General features: G+C 51.6%; 2 protein-coding genes and 1 long non-coding RNA gene across 3 annotated transcripts; 2 read left to right on the forward strand and 1 right to left on the reverse strand.

The window, feature by feature from the left end:
• Positions 1 to 1726: 1726 nt before the first annotated feature.
• On the forward strand, positions 1727 to 6227 carry LOC138240742 (uncharacterized). The gene is made up of 3 exons (XR_011189985.1): positions 1727 to 1835; positions 3059 to 3162; positions 3947 to 6227. It is a non-coding gene; the product is annotated as an uncharacterized lncRNA (long non-coding RNA).
• A 2980-nt stretch (positions 6228 to 9207) lies between these two features.
• LOC107078107 (endonuclease domain-containing 1 protein-like) lies at positions 9208 to 13079 on the forward strand. Its single transcript, XM_069191926.1, has 3 exons — positions 9208 to 9303; positions 11743 to 12054; positions 12163 to 13079. The coding sequence occupies exons 2-3, from the start codon at positions 11764 to 11766 to the stop codon at positions 12697 to 12699; spliced, it is 828 nt and encodes a 275-aa protein (XP_069048027.1). The 5' UTR covers positions 9208 to 9303; positions 11743 to 11763; the 3' UTR covers positions 12700 to 13079.
• On the reverse strand, positions 12126 to 22120 carry LOC102697304 (tripartite motif-containing protein 16-like). The gene is made up of 6 exons (XM_069191820.1): positions 19507 to 22120; positions 18107 to 18202; positions 17323 to 17556; positions 17015 to 17171; positions 16402 to 16458; positions 12126 to 14469 (listed from the first exon to the last, which is right to left on the reverse strand). The coding sequence occupies exons 1-6, from the start codon at positions 20446 to 20448 to the stop codon at positions 13892 to 13894; spliced, it is 2064 nt and encodes a 687-aa protein (XP_069047921.1). The 5' UTR covers positions 20449 to 22120; the 3' UTR covers positions 12126 to 13891.
• Between the last annotated feature and the right edge of the window lie 495 nt (positions 22121 to 22615).

The following is a 22615-nucleotide window of genomic DNA, read 5'->3' on the forward strand; positions in this document are numbered from 1 at the left end:
ACCCTGCAGCTGTGTTGATGTCCCTCAGCGGTGCTGTGTCCTCCCTCACACTGTCTCCACAGCCCTTCTGCTCCAGAGGGCAGGAATGAAGCGTCTCTGCAGTATAGAAATCACCGCTGACAGGTTCAGAGTCACGCCCAGCTGTGTCCTGAATGAAACATGTTCCAGCTCGTCTGGAGGTGTGTGAGGACTGAGGTGGACTCGTTCAGGTGGGACGATGTGTCCTCGGAGAGCCTCGGAGCAGACCTGTATCCTGCTGTGTCTCCTGGGAGCAGCACTGGAGCGTTCTCCTGCTTGGACACGGGAGGATGATCCGAGGGAAAGAGAGATATGGCGCCTTGATGGGCGTGTAACAGCGGCCGAGAGTATTAGTGCCTCTAGTTATCTTGGCCTGATGGAAATCTAAGGGAGTTTATTTTATCGCCACAAAGAAAAAAAAAAGATCTTGTTTATGCGGGATAGGATTGCGTTTATACGAGATCGTTATTGCGTTTAAACGACAAAATGATTGCGCTATGGCACAGTCACAGTCAGGGGACAGACTGTGCCCTGCCCAGGTGTTACCCAATTATAAGCACCGGCCTTTCAGCATGATCTGCTCTGAGGACAGTTCAGCTCTGCAGATCAAGGACACAGTTGTCCTTGTTGAGCAGGCGTCAGTGAAACACACAGTTTAAGAGCAGTGCGCTGGAAGAAACGCTGTGCTGTGGCTCGTAGTGTTAGTTCATCAGGTGAAAATGACTGAAAGATGGGTCAGGAGACAGGGACATTCCTGGAGGTGTGCAGTGGGTGCTGCATCTGCACAGGCTGCTCACAACAGCACCTCTTGAGCCCGGCTGATTGTGTGATTGTCAGCTCCGCAGCCACAGGAGCAGGGCTGTCAGGGGATTCCAGAGCTCCAGTCAGTGTCCGTGGAACAGACAGGGGGATTCGGAGACTGAGACTTAGAAGAACTTTATTTTCCCCGCAGGGAACTTCATTCGTGCTGCTGGGTACATTAGAAACAGCTCCCTTGTGTGAGTGGCAGAAAATGTGTCATGTGAGAAGCGGGGGTATCGGCTTCAACAACAGGGCTGGGCAGCTTGTTCCACACCTCCACCACCCCCTGTGTACAGTAGAGCCTCCTGTCTTGACTGGAGGAGCTCACCCAGCTGTGTCTGGTGAGAAGGCAGCATATTAGCTTCAACAACAGGGCTGGGCAGCTTGTTCCACCCCCCCACCCTCCTCTGTGTACAGTAGAGCCTCCTGTCCTGACTGGAGGAGCTCATCCAGCTGTGTCTGGTGAGAAGCCAGCATATCGGCTTCAACAACAGGGCTGGGCAGCTTGTTCCACCCCCCCCACCCTCCTCTGTGTACAGTAGTGCCACCTGTCCTGACTGGAGGAACTCACCCAGCTGTGTCTGGAGAGAAACCAGGGCATTGGCTTCAACAACATGGCTGGGCAGATTGTTCCACACCCCCGCCCCCCTCCATGTAAAGACCGAAGCGCCGAGTGCTCTTGGTCCAGAGTTCCTGCGGAGCTCAGAGCCCCCTCAGGAAACCTCGTGCTCCATCCCTTGCAGGATGTGTCTGTACAGCGACCGTTCTCTGTTGTTCTTGCAACCATTAACCCACTAAATGTCAGCAGACATGTCACAAGATTAAGTAAGACGAAGTAACCCATTAAACCACTTTAATGTCACAAGAAGCAAGAGAGCAGAAGCCCAGGTAAGTGGCCAGTGCTGAGGTGGGGGTTTCCTGCCGGGGGGCTATTTAACAGCCTCTGTTGAGCCCCTGCTAACAGACACATCCCTGCTGGGAAGAGGAGACTCAGACGGATCCCGGAGGAGCTGCAGGTAGGGAGCGTCCCGTCTCTGCGAGTGTCCGCGTGCTGCACAGAGCACACCACCAGCACCACAGCCGAGAGAGAGTCACTCCAGCAGGGCCTGAGCACACTGTCCCAGTGGTCAGCCACAGAGTGAGAGCTGGTCCACCTGGAGCTTCATAAAGACACTGGACATCCTGCTGTATGTACTGGTGGGACAGTCTTGTGCAGATTTAGACTTTATTGAGCTCGATAGTCACAGCCACACAGCCCTGGGTTGCTCCGACAGCACAGCCACACTGCTAAAGATCTAGACTCTTTCATACAGTCCAGAGTCAGGGAAGAGCTTCACAGCTCGGTTTGCTTCAGGCTCAGGTGCTTCATGTCCTGGTGTGTGAAATCAATCACTCCTTCTCTGAACCTCGTGAGGAACAGACCAATTAGTGGTGTTTTTTTTCAAAGTTAGTAGCCTAACAGAGTTTGAGACGGTTTGGTGATCGACACAGAGCTGTGTCACTCCAGTGGGACTGAGTGCTCACACTGTACCTGGGATATCTCTTCACTATGGTACAGTGAGGAGTGTCGCTACTGGGACAGAGCAGTGAAACTTGGTAATTGTGCTATTTAATAATGACAGCTGTATGGCAGATTAAAAGATTAACTGAAGGGAAAACTATAGTGTCCGAGCTTTTGTTTCAGTTTGTTGTTTTACATGCATGTTGAGCCATCTGCTGGGTTCAATCCCACCATTCAGGTGAGCTTATCTACTGGGACAAAATGTCTGTTTCCAATTATAACAAGGAAGTTTGACACGTCTGACCAGTAAGGTTTCTGTGTCCATTCTGCACGAGTGAGATGAGCTGTGTGCGGAGAGACACACTGTGGAACAGGGAGCTCACTGCTGTGGTGAACCTCACCTGCTCTCTAATCCACTGCCTGACACACCTCAGGAAACGATCTGGCTCTTTGTTCTCGCATTTCAGACCACAGCGTCCTTTTCACATCCACTGGTACAAACTAAGAATAGATACTGTGGCCTCGGAAGTTTTCTCGTGTTTTAGTACAGCACAGTCTTAAGTTCGCAGTCTGAACCCCCACAGGGGAGACCACATCGCCATGACTGCTGGAACATGAAGATCTGAGCGTTTTAAACCACAGAATGATGATCAGGTGTGTAATTCATCTGTAGATGAAACACAGAGGTCTTGCAGTGGGTGTTCAACAGGACCTGGTGTTCTTCCTCTTTGGCTCTAGACTGTGGGAGGACACTCAGAGCTCAGTCTTGCTGTGCCAAGAGACGTGCGGACCACCAGCCCCAGAGAACACACCTGTGCTGCCGTGGCAACAGACAACAGACGGTATTGTACAGAGAGAAGCTTTTACTCAGAGTCTGCACCCAAACCAGAGTGGGAGGCACTTTCAGGACAGTCAACGCAAATAGGAGCTTCAGAACAGGCACACACGAGAGGAACTGCTCTGCCCATCTGGCCGGTTCGGTCACTAGTAGCCAATTGATCCTGGATCATATCCAGCTGTCCTGAAAGAATCCAGGATATCATGACCATGTGGCGTGTTCCAGACTCCTACTGCCCTTTGTGTACAGAAGTGCCTCCTTTCAAGAAAGCATCTGATTCATCTTTTCTAGAATGATTACATTCTTATAGACAGGTGTCTTGTCACTGTGCTCTGTGTGTCTGTGCAGGAGCTGTGTGTCTGACAGACAGGTGTCTTGTCACTGTGCTCTGTGTGTCTGCAGGAGCTCTTTGTCTGACAGACAGGTGTCTTGTCATTGTGCTCTGTGTGTCTGTGCAGGAGCTGTGTGTCTGACAGACAGGTGTCTTGTCACTGTGCTCTCTGTGTCTGTGCAGGAGCTGTGTGTCTGATAGATATACAAGCTTTTTCTTCAAATTTCTTTGTTTGAGCCTTTCTGAGCTCTGAGATTTGTTCTCGGTGATACAGGATGTTTCATTGTTGCTCTGTGTGGCACAAACACTTTCCTAAGCGTCAGAAACCCTGAGTATCACAGGGGAGAGGGGACCGAGCTGAGCCCCTGCTGTAGATTGCAGGGAGAGAGTGAGCTCAGCTCTTCGCCTGTCCTTCCACTTACAGGGGGCTCATGCTTTTGAAATGTGTGTTTTTCAGCCAGGACAAGATGGTGGTGAAGATGGCTCTCGTTCTGCTCCTGCTGGGGGCTCACACAGTGAGCTCTCAGCATCAGCTGTGTGGAACCTATTACCTGGGAGGCAACAGTCAGCAGAACATGACAGCCAAGAGGGGAGACTGGACTGTGAAGACCTTCCGCTCCTCGGTGGAGCTGAAGAAGATCATGGTGTACGGAAACTGTCTGATGCTCGTGGACGGAATAGTGTATGGTAGCTCTGAGCAACATGTCAAGGTGAACTCGAAGGTTAGAGAGATCAAGTGCTTTTGTGAATTTGTAAGTCAAAGTTATAAGAAGTTTCTGAAAAGGCATGTTATTGATAGCGTACCAGCTGACTGGAATGAACTCATTAAGAAGAGAGAGATCCCCGCTGATAATTGGTTCATTCATACGTTTATCCGCACCACAAAAGATGAAGTGAAAAAGATCTGTGGAAATCGGAGAAAAAGACAACATTGTCTGAGCAGGGAGAAATTTGACATTTATAACCTCAGGAAACAAGAAAATGGTCAGTACTCAGAGCCAGAAAAGCTCACGACACAGATCGCAGTGAGGTGTGAATGGAAACGTCCTGTCCATTTTGATTGCTATGTAGACAACAATAATCCGGACTGTATAAACAAGTATAAGGTTTGCAAGTGATGAGCAATGAGCAGGCGAACTGTACCCCTGGGGTTCGGGCTCTCTTTGCAGTGCCATCAGTCCATGAGTAAAATTGACTTTCATCTCACAGAGGTCCAAGATTGAATTTCCCACATTTCCACAGTCATGTGCGGATCAGTTCAGGATTGAAATCCGGTATTGAATTTCCAACGTAGCTGAAGACAAGTGTGGGAGCTCTGTGTCTGATAGAAACTCCCTAAGACAAAATTGGTTACATTGTCCTAAAAAATATTGCTAGATTTGGTAAATTACCAAATAGTTCAGAGAAATTGTGATAAAAATATCATCCCGACTTTTTAAATTATGTTCTGGAAGCACAGAATTATTGCAACAAAGCACCTGTAAAGATTCTTGATCTATTCCATCCATCTTCTGCACACAGGCTGCTCGGTGTTCAGGGGTCACTCTGGGAACAGCAGCTGGGGAGTGTTTCTTCAGTGTTAAGTGGCCTCTGGCCTCAATCTCCCCCTGTGTTGAGTCAGACCAGCAGTGAAGTCTGTGTGTCGTCCTCACCGGTCTGACACGTCTGTACATCACTGCAGGAGAGGAAGGTGTCTGATTTCTCTTCTCCAGATGAATTCTTTACCGGGATGCTTGATACAGCTCAGATTCCCAGGGGTGGAGAGAAAGCGTTGGGCATCCGGATGTGTCTGGGATGTTGCAGCTGAAAGAGATACAAGGAGGTGTTTTGTTGCAGTGATTTCTGTCCTTTCTGAATAGAAGTTTTAGGAAAGGATGAGCCCAGTGACGACGAGAGATGGCCTGTTAAAGGGTGCTGCCTGTACCTCTGGGGTACACTCTGCTCAGAATGGATCAGAGCAGTCTCTGATCAGAGCTTTGCACTGCTGGCTGAGTGCGCTGGCGAAGGGGACAGATGCACCATCAGTAAGGACGTGAGGGTAGAGTTCAGCTCCAGAGGATCTCTGTTGGGTTAGGTAAACGTTGCGAGAGATCTTGTAGTCCGTTCACTCACCCTGCTGCGACTCTGAGCTCAGCCTCTGATGATGTCTGGGGGTGAAAGAGCACTGCTCTCCGGTCCTCTGACTGCTACAGGAGAGAGACCAGAGAGCTGCCAATCACAGAACACAGGGAACCTGGGTCACTGACATCACTTCCTGTCAGGACATCACTTCCTGTCGTGACTTCCCAAAAGAAGTTCCCAAAAGAAGGGTTTGAATTTTGATTGAAACATCTGAGAGCTGAGGTTCAGAGTGTGAAAGGCCAACAAGCAGACAGTGTCCTGTGACAACCTGTGGAACATTCTTGGTGTGTGGACCACAAAACCTTTATAGACTGTCACCCTGATAGCTGGTGAGTGAGAAGAAACTCATTTTTCTTATTGTTTGTAACTACGAGATGCTCTGGAGCTGGACTGGTTCTGACAGGGCTGGAGGTGGTGATGGTTTTTGGGTTTGGGGGTAAAATAAAGTGACTTTAATTAGGATCATGTTTGGTTTAATTAGGATCATTTTATGTTGGAACACATAAGAATTTTAAATTGTACAAAAAATGTTGTGGAATAAAAATGTAGTGGAGATTTTGGGATCATATTAGCTGTTGCTGTGCTTTGCTTTCAATAAAGATTCTTCTTAAGCATCAGTTTGGGGCGTCAGTGTTAATTCTTCCCAGCTGTCTGCAGTGCACCCCAACACTCCAGTCCTGGGCGGAGGGGCTCAGCTGGGACAGACTTGGGGCATCTGGTAAACCAAAACTTTTTTCTCTTTAACCTCTCTCTCATACAAATAAAAGAAAACACACAAACTTCCACAACATGACAATTTTCTCTTTTTTTGCTAACTAAACAGGTAAGTCTTGGTGTTTGAATGTGGTGACACTGTCACACCTGCTCTCTGTTATAGCGTACACCTGCGTTCAGGCCAGTGTATGTGAAATGGCCATGTGATAAAAGCGATGAAGCACAAGGGGGTGCTGTCTGGCGTTTCTCTCCGTGACACAGACAGGACTGCAGTCTGTGTGGCAGTTTCCTGCTGTGCTGCGGCCTCACAGTTTAAGGAGCCTCACAGCTGGTTGAGCGCCCCCTGTCTGCGTGCAGTAACACTGCTCCACACGAGTCCAGAATACACACCTCAGGGGTAACGTTACAGGATAGAAAGGAGAAGGGAGTAAAACCATTTCAGAGTTCAGAGAGAATCCCTCTGAGCACGGAGAGGTCGATCATCAAGAGCTGGCCGGTACCCAGACGCTGTGGGCGGCCAGTGTGAGAGTTGTGGCCTCTCTGGACAAGTTCCAGGTGTCCCTGAGGTCAGACATGCCTGGAGCTCTCTGATACACCCACCGGCGGTCAGCTCCAGCCCTGCTGAGAGGCAGGGAGACAGCTCTTCTCTGGTCTGATGGGAACTCAGACCGAGACACGCGCCGCACACCCGCCGCAGGCCCACAGCCGGACAAGAGCCCCCGCCCAGCTGGGCAGGGGCCAGAGTGGGTGAGGAGTGGAGGGAGGGGTGTCCTGGTGTGGCCCGGTCGCTCCGGGGGGGGGTCCTGCCGCAGGTCAGCCAGGAGAGACTTTCCCAGACACATGTCCAGCTGCCAGCCGATCCCGAGCTCTGGGGCCTGAGGTCTCCTGAGGCCCGGCACTGTCTCAGCCTCAGAGGTCTTCGTCAGCAGGGGACAAGCTGTCCAAAAGAGCAGCTCTGCGGGGACGGTGGTAGAATTCCGGCCATCACAGGGGACAGGCACCCCCCCGGGGCCCTCAGGCCAGAGACACAGACACGGGCTCTTACCCCCACATTCCACAACAGCTTCCACCCACAGGCGGTGCGACTGGCGAGCACACTTGGTCATGCTCCACGGGCCACACCGACACCGTCTCCCTCAGTGGAGTGTGATTTCTTTCATTCCGCAGTGATGGTGTACACGTCTGCATTGATTCCATTCGAGCTCTTTACTTGTTGTCTTGCATGTTGTCTGCTGTCTGCTTGTGCATTGTCTAAATGCACTGTCTGCACTTGTGGTTTTTTTTCCAAGAGACTTTCTGTAAGTATGAATTCCACTGTACCAGTACATGCACTGGTTACATATGGCACTAGAGTTCCAGTTCCTTTTCAGAGGAAGGGTCTGTGTGCCTCAGAGCGGACAGTCTGTCTCCCCACTGAAGGAGGAATGAGATCGCATCGCTGGAATACCACTGCGGCCTCAGAGGTCTCAGTGTGAGAGGAAGTGTTAGAAACAGAAGAGGCAACATGTGTACAAACCCTTATCGCAGCACCTCAGCTCTGTGTGCTAAACCCACGTTTCTCAAGTGGCCACAGTGACCTCGTGCACTGGAGACCTGAGCTCTGAGCTCTGAGCTTCCTGGCAGCTCAGAGACACAGCCCTCGTCTGTGAGAGAGCAGATGCAGAGACACAAGGAGTCTGGGCCTGAGAAGAGCTTCACTGAGAGGAAAATGGACATTTCCAGACAGCACTGACTCAGACAGCCACATTCCTCTTTCAGCCCAGTGGCTATTCCTTATGATCCTCGTCTCTCTGCTCCTCCTGAGGAGTCACGTGCAGCAGCACGAGTCTGTTTCAAACTCCCTCAAGCCTGGTGAGGAGTAGGACCCCAGGCCAGAGTCAGACCAGCTGTTTCACACCGCTGGGCACCTGGGTGTGTGATGCAGCTGTGACGTCATGAACATGTATCCATGCATTAGCAAAGGGATACTAGTTTGCACCTCTGCAGTAGCAGAAGTAAACACAGGTTTGTCTTGTTCTCTTCACACGTGTGCTATATTAAGACCAGGCATCAGTGTGTCTTTCCAGCTGCCTGTAAGCGAGTAAGAGGAGTGCGCTGGTGCTCAGTACTTTCCAACCACAAACACACTAAGCTTCATTCAAAGAGGTCGCCTGGAAGTCATCTCAGAGAGGTAGCTTAGAAAGTGACGAGGAGCCCCTTGTCTGTCCCCCTCCTGAGACTGTCCCTCCTGTCCTCCCAGCCCTTCAGACGAAGACCCTGCAGCTGTGCCGATGTTCCTCAGCGGTGCTGTGTCCTCCCTCATGCCGTCAGAAAACAGGGTATCAGCTTCAACAACAGGGCTGGGCAGCTTGTTCCACACCCCCAGCACTCTCTGTGTACAGTAGTGCCTCCTGTCCTGACTGGAGGAGCTCATCCAGCTGTGTCTGGAGAGAAGCCAGAATATCGGCTTCAACAACAGGACTGGGCTGCTTGTTCCATACCCCCAGCACTCTCTGTGTACAGTAGTGCCTCCTGTCCTGACTGGAGGAGCTCATCCAGCTGTGTCTGGAGAGACACCAGGGCATTGGCTTCAACAACAGGGCTGGGCAGATTGTTCCACACCCCCGCCCCCCTCCATGTAAAGACCGAAGCGCCGAGTGCTCTTGGTCCAGAGTTCCTGCGGAGCTCAGAACCCCCTCAGGAAACCTCGTGCTCCATCCCTTGCAGGATGTGTCTGTACAGCGACCGTTCTCTGTTGTTCTTGCAACCATTAACCCACTAAATGTCAGCAGACATGTCACAAGATTAAGTAAGACGAAGTAACCCATTAAACCACTTTAATGTCACAAGAAGCAAGAGGGCAGAAGCCCAGGTCAGTGGCCAGTGCTGAGGTGGGGGTTTCCTGCCGGGGGGCTATTTAACAGCCTCTGTTGAGCCCCTGCTAACAGACACATCCCTGCTGGGAAGAGGAGACTCAGACGGATCCCGGAGGAGCTGCAGGTAGGGAGCGTCCCGTCTCTGCGAGTGTCCGCGTGCTGCACAGAGCACACCACCAGCACCACAGCCGAGAGAGAGAGAGAGAGTCACTCCAGCAGTGAGAGTGAGACACTGGACTCTTCCGATGAGGTTTACGAACCCTGTGCAGGTCTCTGATGAGGCCCGAGGTGAACAAGTCTGAGAAGGGCCAGGCAGGGGAGCAGTCGATCGTAACATGGACATCCTGCTGTATGTACTGGTGGGACAGTCTTCAGAAGAGCAGGAGACAGTCTTGTGCAGATTTAGAATTGAATAAGATCAGCACACAAAACAATGAAGTGTTGGGTGAGAACAGCCAAGCGGCTAAAGTTTTTACACCTTCTTATTCTCTGTAGTCTCAGTGTATTCCATAGCAGTTTGGTTTGTTTCAGTTTCAGGTCTTGTTGTTTGAAACTGGTTACTCCTTCTCTTACTAACCTCAGGAGAAGCAAACTAATTACAGGTGTTTTCATTTTTCAGTTCTTATTGTTTAATAGTTACAAAGATTTGTAGCCATACTGACATATACCAGCAATTATTTCACACAGAGCCCAGTATTATTAAGTGGTAACACTATAACTATAAACTACAGCTCTGAAAAACACAGCACTATGGCTGAGTGACAGAATGGACACTGACACTGACACTGCACTACAGCTGAGCGACAGAATGAACACTGACACTGCACTACAGCTGAGCGACATCATGGACACTGACACTGCACTACAGCTGAGCGACAGAATGGACACTGACACTGCACTACAGGTGTGGGACAGAATGGACACTGACACTGACACTGCACTACAGCTGAGCGACAGAATGGACACTGACACTGCACTACAGCTGGGTGACAGAATGGACACTGACACTAGCACTACAGCTGAGCGACAGAATGGACACTGACACTGCACTACAGGTGTGTGACAGAATGGACACTGACACTGCACTACAGCTGGGTGACAGAATGGACACTGACACTGCACTACAGCTGAGCGACAGAATGAACACTGACACTGCACTACAGCTGAGCGACAGAATGAACACTGACACTGCACTACAGCTGAGCGACAGAATGGACACTGACACTGCACTACAGCTGAGCGACAGAATGGACACTGACACTGCACTACAGGTGTGGGACAGAATGGACACTGACACTGACACTGCACTACAGCTGAGCGACAGAATGGACACTGACACTGCACTACAGCTGAGTGACAAAATGGACACTGACACTGCACTACAGGTGTGTGACAGAATGGACACTCACACTGCACTACAGCTGAGCGACAGAATGAACACTGACACTGCACTACAGCTGAGTGACAGAATGGACACTGACACTGCACTACAGGTGTGTGACAGAATGGACACTGACACTAGCACTACAGCTGAGTGACAGAATGAACACTGACACTGCACTACAGCTGAGCGACAGAATGAACACTGACACTGCACTACAGCTGAGTGACAAAATGGACACTGACACTGCACTACAGCTGTTTTACAGAATGGACACTGACACTACATTACAGGTGTGTGACAGAATAAACACTAACACTGCACTACAACTGAGTGACAGAATTGACACTGACTGCACTACAGGTATGTGACAGAATGAACACTAACATTAAGTGCTTTGAGAAGCCACCTTTAAAGGCGCTATATAAAATAAAGTTTTTTATTATTATTATTATTATTATTATTATTATTGCACTACAGCTGAGTGACAGAATGGACACTGACACTGCACTACAGGTGTGGGACAGAATGAGCACTGACACTGCACTACAGCTGAGTGACAGAATGGACACTGACACTGCACTACAGTTGAGTGACAGAATGAACACTGACACTGCACTACAGCTGTGTGACAGAATGGACACTGGCACTGCACTACAGCTGGGTGATGGATTGGACACTGACACTGCACTACAGGTGTGTGACAGAATGGACACTGACACTGCACTACAGCTGGGTGATGGAATGGACACTGACAATGCACTACATCTGGGTGACATCATGGACACTGACACTGCATTACAGCTGAGTGACAGAATGGACACTGACACTGCACTACAGCTGAGTGACAGAATGGACACTGACAATGCACTACAGCTGGGTGACAGAATGGACACTGAAGCTGCACTACAGCTGAGTGACAGAATGGACACTGACACTAGCACTACAGGTGTGTGACAGAATGGACACTGACACTGCACTACAGCTGAGTGACAGAATGGACACTGACACTGCACTACAGGTGTGTGACAGAATGGACACTGACACTGCACTACAGCTGAGTGACAGAATGGACACTGACGCTGCGCTACAGCTGGGTGACAGAATACAGAATGTGATTACGTTGTACATCGCCCCCTGTCTGCTCTGGACTGAATTCCCGCTCTGTCCTCTCTCCTCCAGTGAAAACGTCACTCATCAGCCATGCTGCTGCTCCCACCTCTGCAGGCTGGCCTGTGCCTCCTTCTCCTGGCGCAGGCTGAGGTTCTGAAACACACCTTCAAGAACACGCCCTGCTCGCAGTTCTTCTTCAAGGGTCAGGAGGCCCGTGTTGGCATGCCTCACCAGGCAGCCCGCATCTGCCAGCGGTACAATAACAGATACCACTTTGCCACGCTGTACGACCGACAGAGAAGGATTCCGGTTTACTCTGCGTATCTCTACAGGCCAAAGGCTGGAGTGTGTGAGAGAGCAGACTGGTTTATAGAGCCCCAGGTACGAATCTGTTTCGCAACAACGGTATTATACAGTCTCCTGACTGTGCCCAGGACACATCATTTCATCCATTCAACTAAACAAACTGCTTTTTTATTCATTTTACAGTTGGCGGAGAACGAGAAGAGTTTAAAAGACATGCAAGATGAAATACTGACCAGTATTGATAGAAAGAAGCTGAAAGAGAGCCAAGCAGTTTCTGAGGATTACACAACAAACAGCAGCAGATATGACCGAGGGCATCTGAACCCATGTCTGCACCACGATGATGTCGATTCCAAGACTGCCACCTTCACCCTCACCAATATCGTGCCTCAGTTCAATCAGCTGAACCAGGGCACGTGGAACAACTACGAGACCCAAACCATGAGAGACAAGAGTCAGGAGTGCACAGTAACTTACGCCCTTGTTGGCGCCGTCCCTGGCAACCAAAAAGTGGGCAACGACCGGGTCACTGTGCCCAGCCACATCTGGGCAGCTGCCTGCTGTCAGCTCAATGAGAATAGGCTGAGGTCCTGGGCAGCCATTGCAACCAATGACGAAAATGAAACCAAAGTTATCACTGTGGGTGAGCTGGAGAACACACTCCAAAAGATCTATAATGTGGGGGTCAAACTATTCCATCCTGAGTGCCCCAGAAATTAATCAGGAACACAGCATGCCCAGCAAAGCGCCATCTTCCCTTCCTCCACCAGAGGGAGCCGGATCCCAAGCCCCCCCCCCCGCCCCCCGTTGCTCTCAGGAGGCTGATAGATTTCACGCTGGCAGAGCTCAGACCGGTGTGGCGCTGAAATCGAATTAAGCCCACAGGTCGAATATAGAGCCAGCTTTCCTGCCCCATCAGGCCCGTGCAGTGCAAGAGCCCAGCAGCTGGGGAGCTGAGAGGCGGACTCCACTGCTGTGCCCTTGCTCTCTCTCTCCTGGTGGTGTCCAGTGTCCCTGCTGTCCGAGACCCGTTGTCTTCGAGGTACCTGTGCTGTATTCCTTCCTCGCCTGTCGCTAAATAAAGCTGAAGTTGCATCACAGGCTGCTGGTGTGAGACTGGTCATTTTCTCGGACTCGTCCCGCCAGGACGAGTCACCCCGGGGCTGCAGTCTGTGTGTCAGGGCAGTGTCAGCCAGCAGCAGGACCGCAGGGAGACGAGGAGGAGGAGACCTCCTGCTGACCCCAGTATTCATTCACGATTCATTATCGATTCCACGGTAGCGCTCATCATTCATCCATTTTCAACAGCGTCTTCCAGTCCAGGGCCATGCCAAGCCATAGACACAAGGCAGGTTGAGAAACGCTTCACAGGACCATTTTCCTGAGTCAGTGGAACCATTCTGATTAGCTATGTGTGTTATATGTGATTAATATTATTCTATTACTACCTTAAAGGAGAGTATCTGCATTTATTTGAATGTATTTATATTTGGTCTTTAAGTTCCCTCCAGTTTAGCACATAAACTACTTTCCACTGGAGCTCCTGAAGTAGCTCAGCTTGGTTCAGACAGGTCTTAGCAGTCTGTGTCTACTATGAGCTCTGCTGACCCAGTCAGATCTCCAGGTCCAACTGGACTGGACTAGACTGGACTGAGCTCTGCCGAACCAGTCAGATCCCTCTCCCACAAGCACCAGGGTCATTATTAACAATAAAACCTTTGCAGACTGGTTTCACGGCCAAAGAAATGCTTTCTGAAGTGGTCAAAAAGGACGAAAAGAATTCCATTGGTTTCAACGGAAGACAACGTCGGGCCGCGAGCTGCCTGTGAAGGAAAGAGCTGTCGTGTCCCCTGGTTCCGGAGTCCGGAGAGCTCAGCGGCCTGGTGTTCGCACACGACAGAGGCGCCCACCTCTACCCCAGCTGTGGCAGGGAGAGGGAACAGTCTGACCCCACCATGAAGCCAGCATACAGGGGCTCCGAGAACGTGGTCTGGACTCTGTGGAGGAGGGACATGGTTTCAGGGGCGCTGTACAGGGACCACAGTCGTTGATAAAAGCTCAGGGCCGTGGAGACGCTATAAAACGACAGAGTTCCGGCCCTGTGATCCACATACACCCCTATCCTGGAGGAGGGAGGGGCAGCTACTGCAGTTTTCTCCTTATTGTGCCAGAAGGAGCAGCTGGACCCGGAGCAGCACAGACTCCAGGACTGGTCGTTGTGTCCGAGATGGCTGGGAACATTCCGTCCCTTCCTGCTGATTCCCCTGTACATGACTCCGATAGCCACACACCCCCCACTCCACTCCACCTCCCAGTAACAGCGAGTCCCGGACAGCCCCTCTCTGCACAGCACCTGCTGCCAGTGGTCGAATCTCTCGGGGTGATCGGGGTACTGCTGGGGCTCCCTGCTCCAGGTCACCCTCCTGTTCCCCTCAGACAGACAGAGGTGTCTATGCGCTGTGTTGGGGTCCAGTGTGAGCTGACAGGCATCTGATTGGAGAGAAGAGGACAGTCAGAGGACAGACAGGCAGAGCAGACCAATCCCTGAGCAGATGTCCACTAGGGTCCCGCCCCCACAGCCCAGTAAGATACACACTGGGGTTTCTGATTGGAGAGAAGAGGACAGTCAGAGGACAGACAGGCAGAACAGACCAATCCCTGAGCAGATGTCCACTAGAGTCCCGCCCCCACAACCCAGTAAGATACACACTGGGGTTTCTGATTGATGGAACAGACAGAGACAAACATAAGTCCACCCCAACACAAACACACAGGAACACACAGCCCATTCAGGTGTTTTTTTATCATCATGTGGTCTGAAAGTAACTGTCCACCCAAGCTCCTCTAACTGTGCCTGTTTCGTCCCAGTGTGTGGTCTGTGTGTGTTTGTTGTGATGTTCCACACTGCTGACTTTGATTGTTCTCCCTCCCCCATTGGCCCACCATCACACTGTTGTTTCTGTGTGACATCATCTTCAATCAGCTTCTCAGCCAATCAGAGTACATCTTATTCACTATATAACATGGAGGCTTTCAGAAGGAAGAGCCCTTTTGTTTGACTTTGGTTCTGCTCGGCTTCGCTTTGCTGTTGGTTTGTGTGTGTTTTTGTATAGCTGTGGTTTTGTTGTTTTGTTAATTTCTGTTAGTCTCTTTGTCCTTTTGTTTGTTTATCCTTATTTAGCAATTCCCTTGCCCAGTTGTGTTGTATCAGCGTCTGTGTTCTGCTGTACCCTTCTGTGTAGAGGGTGAGTTCAGGCTGTTGGGTACATTCCACACACACGTAGTTGATTCTTGTGTTGGTCACACCAGTTCAGTAGGGGTGAGTGCCGTTTGTCTTGTGTGGTTTTGGGGGATCAGTGGAGGTGAGCTAGGGTGGTGAAGACGCTGAAGACCGAGTGTTTCAGGTTTTCTTCTGTAGTCAGGTCAGCTTTCCCTCACTGTCCTGGCCAGCTCCATTTTGTGTGTGATTTTCTTTTCTGTGGCACCACTCTATCCCTCTCCCTGTGGGTTATTGTGTCTTATTAGTTACCAGTCACTCATTCACCTTAAAACCATCACTTCTGCACCAACCCTCATTCTCATGCCTCCTAGTCTCTCACCAGAGCACACCTGCATCCAAAAATTATCCTAAATGTTATACCCCTTTACCCCTAGACACTTGGGGTTGAAACAGTGCCACCCTGTGCTGTGCGTCTCTAACGGTGCTCTCGGTGTGCTGTGTGTCTCTAACGGTGCTGTCAGTGTGCTCTCGGTGTGCTGTGTGTCTCTAACTGTGCTGTCAGCGTGCTCTCGGTGTGCTGTGTGTCTCTAACTGTGCTGTCAGTGTGCTCTCGGCGTGCTGTGTGTCTCACGGTGCTGTCACTGTGCTCTCGGTGTGCTGTGTGTCTCTAACTGTGCTGTCAGCGTGCTCTCGGTGTGCTGTGTGTCTCTAACTGTGCTGTCAGTGTGCTCTCGGCGTGCTGTGTGTCTCACGGTGCTGTCACTGTGCTCTCGGTGTGCTGTGTGTCTCTAACTGTGCTGTCAGCGTGCTCTCGGTGTGCTGTGTGTCTCTAACTGTGCTGTCACTGTGCTCTCGGTGTGCTGTGTCTCTAACGGTCCTGTCAGTGTGCTCTCGGTGTGCTGTGTGTCTCTCACGGTGCTGTCAGTGTGCTCTCGGTGTGCTGTGTGTCTCTCACGGTGCTGTCAGTGTGCTCTCGGTGTGCTGTGCGTCTCTAACGGTGCTCTCGGTGTGCTGTGCGTCTCTAACGGTGCTGTCAGTGTGCTCTCGGTGTGCTGTGTCTCTAACGGTGCTGTCAGTGTGCTCTCGGCGTGCTGTGTCTCTAACGGTGCTGTCAGTGTGCTCTCGGTGTGCTGTGCGTCTCTAACGGTGCTCTTGGTGTGCTGTGCGTCTCTAACGGTGCTGCTCTGTGAAGCAGGACTCACGCTTCAGGAACTCCTCTCTCCCCGGGGGCGCTGGAGGCTTCGGCTGGGGGATCTTAACTTCACCGGGAGAGAGAGAGAGAGGAAAGGGATCTCATTAGAGGGTGGACTCGGGACACAGAGAGAAATGCTGCCCCCTGGTGGGGGAGTGTGGCACTGCTGGGCCCAGAGCTGGGCGGTGAGGAAGGGTGGGTGAGGGTCTGTCTTGTACAGCCTGTGCTCCTGCAGGCCAGGGTAGCTGAGTCTGACCCAGAACTCAGCGTCTCGACAGGATTATCGAGTGTTTCAGTCAGAGTAAGTCTGTCTGCCGCAGCCTGGCTGAGAGCTGACCTCCTGGCCAGAGGGGAGCAGGCTGGGACCCCCTGTGGAGGGAGGGGAGACCCAGGGGCAGCTGCAGAGGAGCAGAGGGGCAGGAGACGTGTGTGAGGGAGAGGAGGGATCACGTACAGGAAGTACAGTGTTCCAGGTGAGGAAAAATCAGGAGTGATTGCAGATTACTGACAGCTGGGGCTGGTTGAACTCGACTCCTGAACGTTCGTTATGAACCCCATTAAGGCACCAGAGGCTCCAGGCTGGCACCCAGCGGCCGCTGCGAGGGGAGAGGCCCTCCGCCCACCTGCGTCTGCGATCCTGACGAGGCTCTGCCTGCAGAGGTCCTCGGTGAGCTCCTTCAGCTCCGAAACCAGGCGTCGGACCGCCCCAAACGTGCTCTCCGCGCTCACGGGCGCCTTCCTGGAGACTCCAGGCCAGAGAGAGGAGAGGGCCTGGAACGTCTGCAGCAGGGAGGAGAGAGAGGAGTTTCCAGTCAAACACACTGGGCTCCAGCACACATTCCTGGGGAGAAGCCAGGAGCAGCTCCATTGGAGAGCTCTGTGTGAGAGACTCCCTTCTGGACTGCAGAGAGTCCCAGAGCAGTGCTGTTACCTGGAGGAAATGGATGTGATCCTCTGTGTGTGAGAGCTGGCTCAGCTCAGCGTCTCTCCTCCTCAGCTCGGCGATCTCCTGCTCCAGCTCCTCGATGTGGCGCTCGGTCTGACCCACCGCCTCCCTCTCGCCGGCCTCGATCTGCTCCTTCACCTGGGAGCCGAGCCTCAGGACCGAGCGGACCAGCTCGTTAAAGACCCGCTCGCTGTCCTCCACTGCCCTCCGCCCCGAGCTCTGAGGGAGGACATGGGCCATCGGTACCAAGGCACTGACACGCTGAGACAAAGTGCCTGATTCGAGGTCCTGACAGCAGCGTCTCTAGATTCGCAGAGGCTCAGACGGGACGGGTCAGTTTGTTGGGTCAGTCCTCTGGGTCAGGTCAGTACTGCGTCGGGGGACGTCTCAGTCAAGCCTGATCGCTGCTGTACCTGCTGTTGGTATACAAACGGCTTTGCGATCAATAACAATAAATAACTGGTTCTCTTCTTTGTAATTCATCGTGCCAGCCCGCCCCCCTCTGTGATTCTGAGTGAGGAGACACTCAAACCTCATTCTACTGCTTCTTCACACCTGAAGAAGACTCCACAGCCGAAACCTGTTTCCTTTCCTCTCTTTTCCGCAGGGAATAAACCTCTTACTTGTTCCTTTGCAGCCTGCGCATGCTGACGCAGCTCCCTGCTTGAACTACATTCTACTGTGTGGTGTTTCCTCAGTGTACTGGTGTGTCCAGTGTCCAGCTGTGGGAATGTGTGTCAGTGTGTCCACTCCTCTGGTCAATACCCACTCTGAGTGACTCCACAGCCTGTCTCAGCTCCTGCAGCTCCTTCTCTCTCTCCTCGAGTCTCTGCTGGGTTTGTCTCTGTGTCGCCCCCAGCTGCTTCTGTGGAGAAACAGACACTCAGGATGTATCTGCTGTGGGTTCTCCCTGTACAACTTACACATGTCAGATCTACGCAAGAACATTACCGAGGGGACAAAGGAGTGGAGGCTGTTTAGGCAGACAGGCAGACTACCCGTCTGGCTTTAGCAGCTAATTGATCTGAATTTCTCATCCAGCCTCTTCTTGAAAAACAACATGGCTGGGCTTGTTCCACACCCCCACCCCCCTCTGTGTACAGTAGAGCCTCCTGTCCTGACTGGAGGAGCTCACCCAGCTGTGTCTGGAGAGAAGCCAGGGTATCAGCCTCAACCACAGGGCTGGGCAGCCTGTTCCACACCCCCGCCACCCTCTGTGTACAGAAGAGCCTCCTGTCCTGATTGGAGGAGCTCACCCAGCTGTGTCTGGAGAGAAGCCAGGGTATCGGCTTCAGGCAACATGGCCGGGCAGCTCGTTTCACACCCCCACCCCCCTCTGTGTAAAGAAGTGCCTCCTGCTCTTAGTTCAAGTTTCCACTCGTGTGCCTGGGTCTTGTGCTCCAGGGTTGTGAATCAGGTGCACAAACGCAGTGCAGCCGAGCGTGGAGGCTCTGACAACGAGCCGCACACAGAGGCGCTGCTCCGTGTGACCCCACTGCTTCGTCAGGGTGTCATTCTGTTACGCCTGATCGCCCCGGAGAGAGAGAGCTCTGAAGACGGCACCTCTTTAATGAAGAGAGATAACGAGCCTGCCGGAGCCGGGCGGAAAGAGAGACAGGGATCCAGTGAGGAGCTGAGGGAGATGGAGAATCGGGAACTGGCTGGAGAGACGGTGTGAGAGGAGAGAAGACAGACCAGACGCCATGCTGGTTTCCCCGAGAGAGAAAAGGGTCTCAGGTGTGAAGGAGGAGGGCTTCAAGAAAGAAAACACAAAGAACTGATTTCTACGGGAAAATCAATTCTCACGCGAAACACAGCAGCTGGAGCTTTTATCTTCTCAATCCGAAAGCCTTCCCAATTCTGGGAATGCTACAGACATCATTTCGGCTTCTGCATCCCAGGACTGCCTTTCTGCAGGCTGCTGAACAAATCTGGGTGCCTTTTGCCTAAATGTCTACAACTGAGCCTCTCACAAAGTGTCACACTTCAGTTTTCCCCAATTAATTTTAAAGGAAAATTTAATTTTAGAGGTTAGAGAAAGGAGAAGGAATCTACAGTAACGATCCAGTGCCTTAAGGCACAATGTAAAAAGCAGCAGGTTTCCACAAGGCTGGAAAACAAATGGATCCTACTGAACACCTTGTTCTAACAAACGCCTCAAGTCCTCACCTGTTTCTCAGCTCTTTCAGTCTCAGTGGACACAGTGTCGTGGCTTCTGTGGTCTTTGTCTGAGCACAGCAGACAGACGCAGGTCTGGTCCGTCCGGCAGTAAACCTCTCGCAGTTTCTGATGATCTGGACAGATCTCCTGCAGGTGTCTGCTGACAGAGGTCAGTCTGTGCTTCTTGAAGGCAGGAGCTTCATAGTGAGGCTGGAGGTGAGTCTGACAGTAAGAGGCCAGACACACCAGACAGGACTTCACAGCTCTCATCTTCCTCCTGGAGCAGAAATCACACAGCACATCTCCGGGGCCAGCAGGACTGTGAGCAGGAGGAGGAAGAGGAGTACTGGAGCCTCTCTTCCTCAGTTTCTCCACCACTTCAGCCAGCAGGGTGTTTCTGCCCAGAACAGGCCTTGGGCTGAAGGTCTGTCTGCACTGGGGGCAGCTGTAGACTCCAGTCCGATCGTCCTGATCCCAGTGACTCTTAATACAGCCCATACAGTAACTGTGTCCACAGGGAAGAGACACTGGATCCTTCAGAGTATCCAGACACACGGAGCAGCTGAACTGGTCCTGAGCCACTGAGACATTAGCTTCTGCCATTTTACTGCCCAGAGCCGGAGAGCGACTGGGGGGGCGGTTTGAAAGAAAATATGTGCCTGTGTGTAACTTCCTGGAGCAGCCCAGAGCTTCAGGAAGTGGGAGTTTTGGACAGAGTTCAGGAGCTGCTTGGAAAACGTGGAGCGGAATGTGAGAGGAGTCCCAGCTGGATCGCGAGAGAGAGGCAGAGCGGGACAGGGCTTTTATCACAAGGTCTTGCCAGCGATCGCTTGCTCCCCGCTCCTCCGGAGTTCTGCCACCTGGATTGAAATCTCTGGGACGCTGGATTGTTTTCAACCACAGGGGCGTGTCCGGCTGTAGGGTATTCCTCCTGTCCTGAATTGGGAACATTGAATCTGACCGGACGTGTGTGTCAACGGAGAGCACGGCACTGGGGAGGCGAGGGCATATCGGGGGGATGGGGGGGGGGTGTCCCCAAAACTCATCTGTTTAGATGCGTGTCTCTCTCCCTCGTGCTCAGTACAGTTCAAACATTTACTTAACATCCTGTGCCATTGTAACAATATTATTAGAAGAGAAATCATCCAGACGAATTCATGTTGCACTAACTTGACTTCTCAGCTGGACCACGGTGGAATGATCTCATTTTTTTTCTTAAATACAAACGCAGGCCGACACAGGGCAGACAAGCTTCACCACTGGGCACTTTGAAATCACGCAGCAGAATAAGAGAATTTACAATCGGCAAGAATTACAGTTTGATTAGGTAATGTATTAAAATTCAATTTTAAATTGAAATCTTTTTCGTGTTCATTGCAGGAAGCTCAGTGGAGAGGTCATAGAAGGTCGATAGACAACTTGAGGAGAATAGGGGTGGAGAAAACTACAAATCCCACGATTCCACACAGCAGTTGGACAGAGTACAATAAGAAATCATGAAAAACTACAGATCCCATGATGCCACATGGCAGTCAGATGGCACAGTTAGAAATCATGGGACCCTTTTGACAGGATATAAGAACTGGGAGCAGAGGTGGGTAGGTGTAGGGAAGTCTTATGAATATTTAAAGAATAAACCTCTTCTGGCACAGGCCTCAATGACAGGTCTGACTGGCTCTTACTGCTTTCTTAATGCATAACCGTTAACAAACTAAAAACTCCAGTAACAGGATAGTCAAGAGAATGCCAGTATGGGTCACTTGTTTGGTCTAAATTAAAGAGCTATTTACAACGACAGAGATGAAACAGTCAGTTCTGATTGTGACAAACGTTCAAAGAGGATTTAGAGAATAGATTATTCTAATACAACCACACTGTTAAAGTTTAAAAATAATAGGACCCAAACTTAATAATAATAATATTAAATTATTATTGAGACCTTCATAATATTATTATTATTATTAGTGTATATATTTGTATATATAAATATATCTAATTAAATATAAGTATATATTTCTGGACTCTCCACTCCGAGCTCTTTACCGGTCATGGGGATCCCCTGCACCCCCACCTGGATGATGCTCCAGTCCTCTCACACACAACAGCTCTCATTGGGAGGAGAGCAGAGGGATGGAGCCAGTTCAGAGAGGGGGGCTATTAGGAGGCCATGAGGGGTAAAGGCCAGGGGGGAGTTTGGCCAGGACACTGGGGTAACACCCCTACTCTTCTCGAGAGGCACCCTGGGATTGTTCATGACCACAGAGAGTCAGGACCTCGGTTTTACGTCTCATCTGAAGGATGGTGACTGTTTACAGTACAGTGTCTTCATCACTGTACTGGAGCATTAGGACCCACACAGACCTCAGGGTGAGCGCCCCCTGCTGGCCCCACTAACACCTCTCCCAGCAGCAGCCTCAGCTCTCCCAGCAGTCTCCCCTCCAGGTACTGGCCAGGCTCACACTGCTGGGCTCCAGTGGGGCTGTGAGCTGGGTGAGAGCGCCCCCTGCTGGCCCCACTAACACCTCTCCCAGGAGTCTCCCCTCCAGGTACTGGCCAGGCCCACACTGCTGGGCTCCAGTGGGGCTGTGAGCTGGGTGAGAGCGCCCCCTGCTGGCCCCACTAACACCTCTCCCAGGAGTCTCCCCTCCCAGTACTGGCCAGGCTCACACTGCTGGGCTCCAGTGGGGCTGTGAGCTGGGTGAGAGCGCCCCCTGCTGGCCCCACCAACACCTCTCCCAGGAGTCTCCCCTCCCAGTACTGTCCAGGGTCACACTGCTGGGATCCAGTGGGCTGCTAGCTGGGAGCTGCAGGTGATATGGCTGCTGGCAATAAAGAGATGATGTGGGTACACACTTCCCTTACTGGGAATCGAACCCGGACCCCTAGACCACCAGGGAGGCCTTGGAATACCAAGTCACCCCGCTAGTGGCGAAAAAAGGTACAACACCTCCCACTGCTTGTACAGCAAATCAGAATCTAGAGCCGATAAAATCCTTCATCCTACATTCTGTACTGGGGAAAGACCATCTGAAGTACCGGATGTGTGGTCACATCACTGACCTCATCCCCTCACAGAACGGTAAGTGCAGAATATTCAATTAACATACACCCTTCCTCT

The sequence above is a fragment of the Lepisosteus oculatus genome, chromosome 7 (genome assembly GCF_040954835.1).
Source record: "Lepisosteus oculatus isolate fLepOcu1 chromosome 7, fLepOcu1.hap2, whole genome shotgun sequence".
NCBI lineage: Eukaryota > Metazoa > Chordata > Actinopteri > Semionotiformes > Lepisosteidae > Lepisosteus > Lepisosteus oculatus.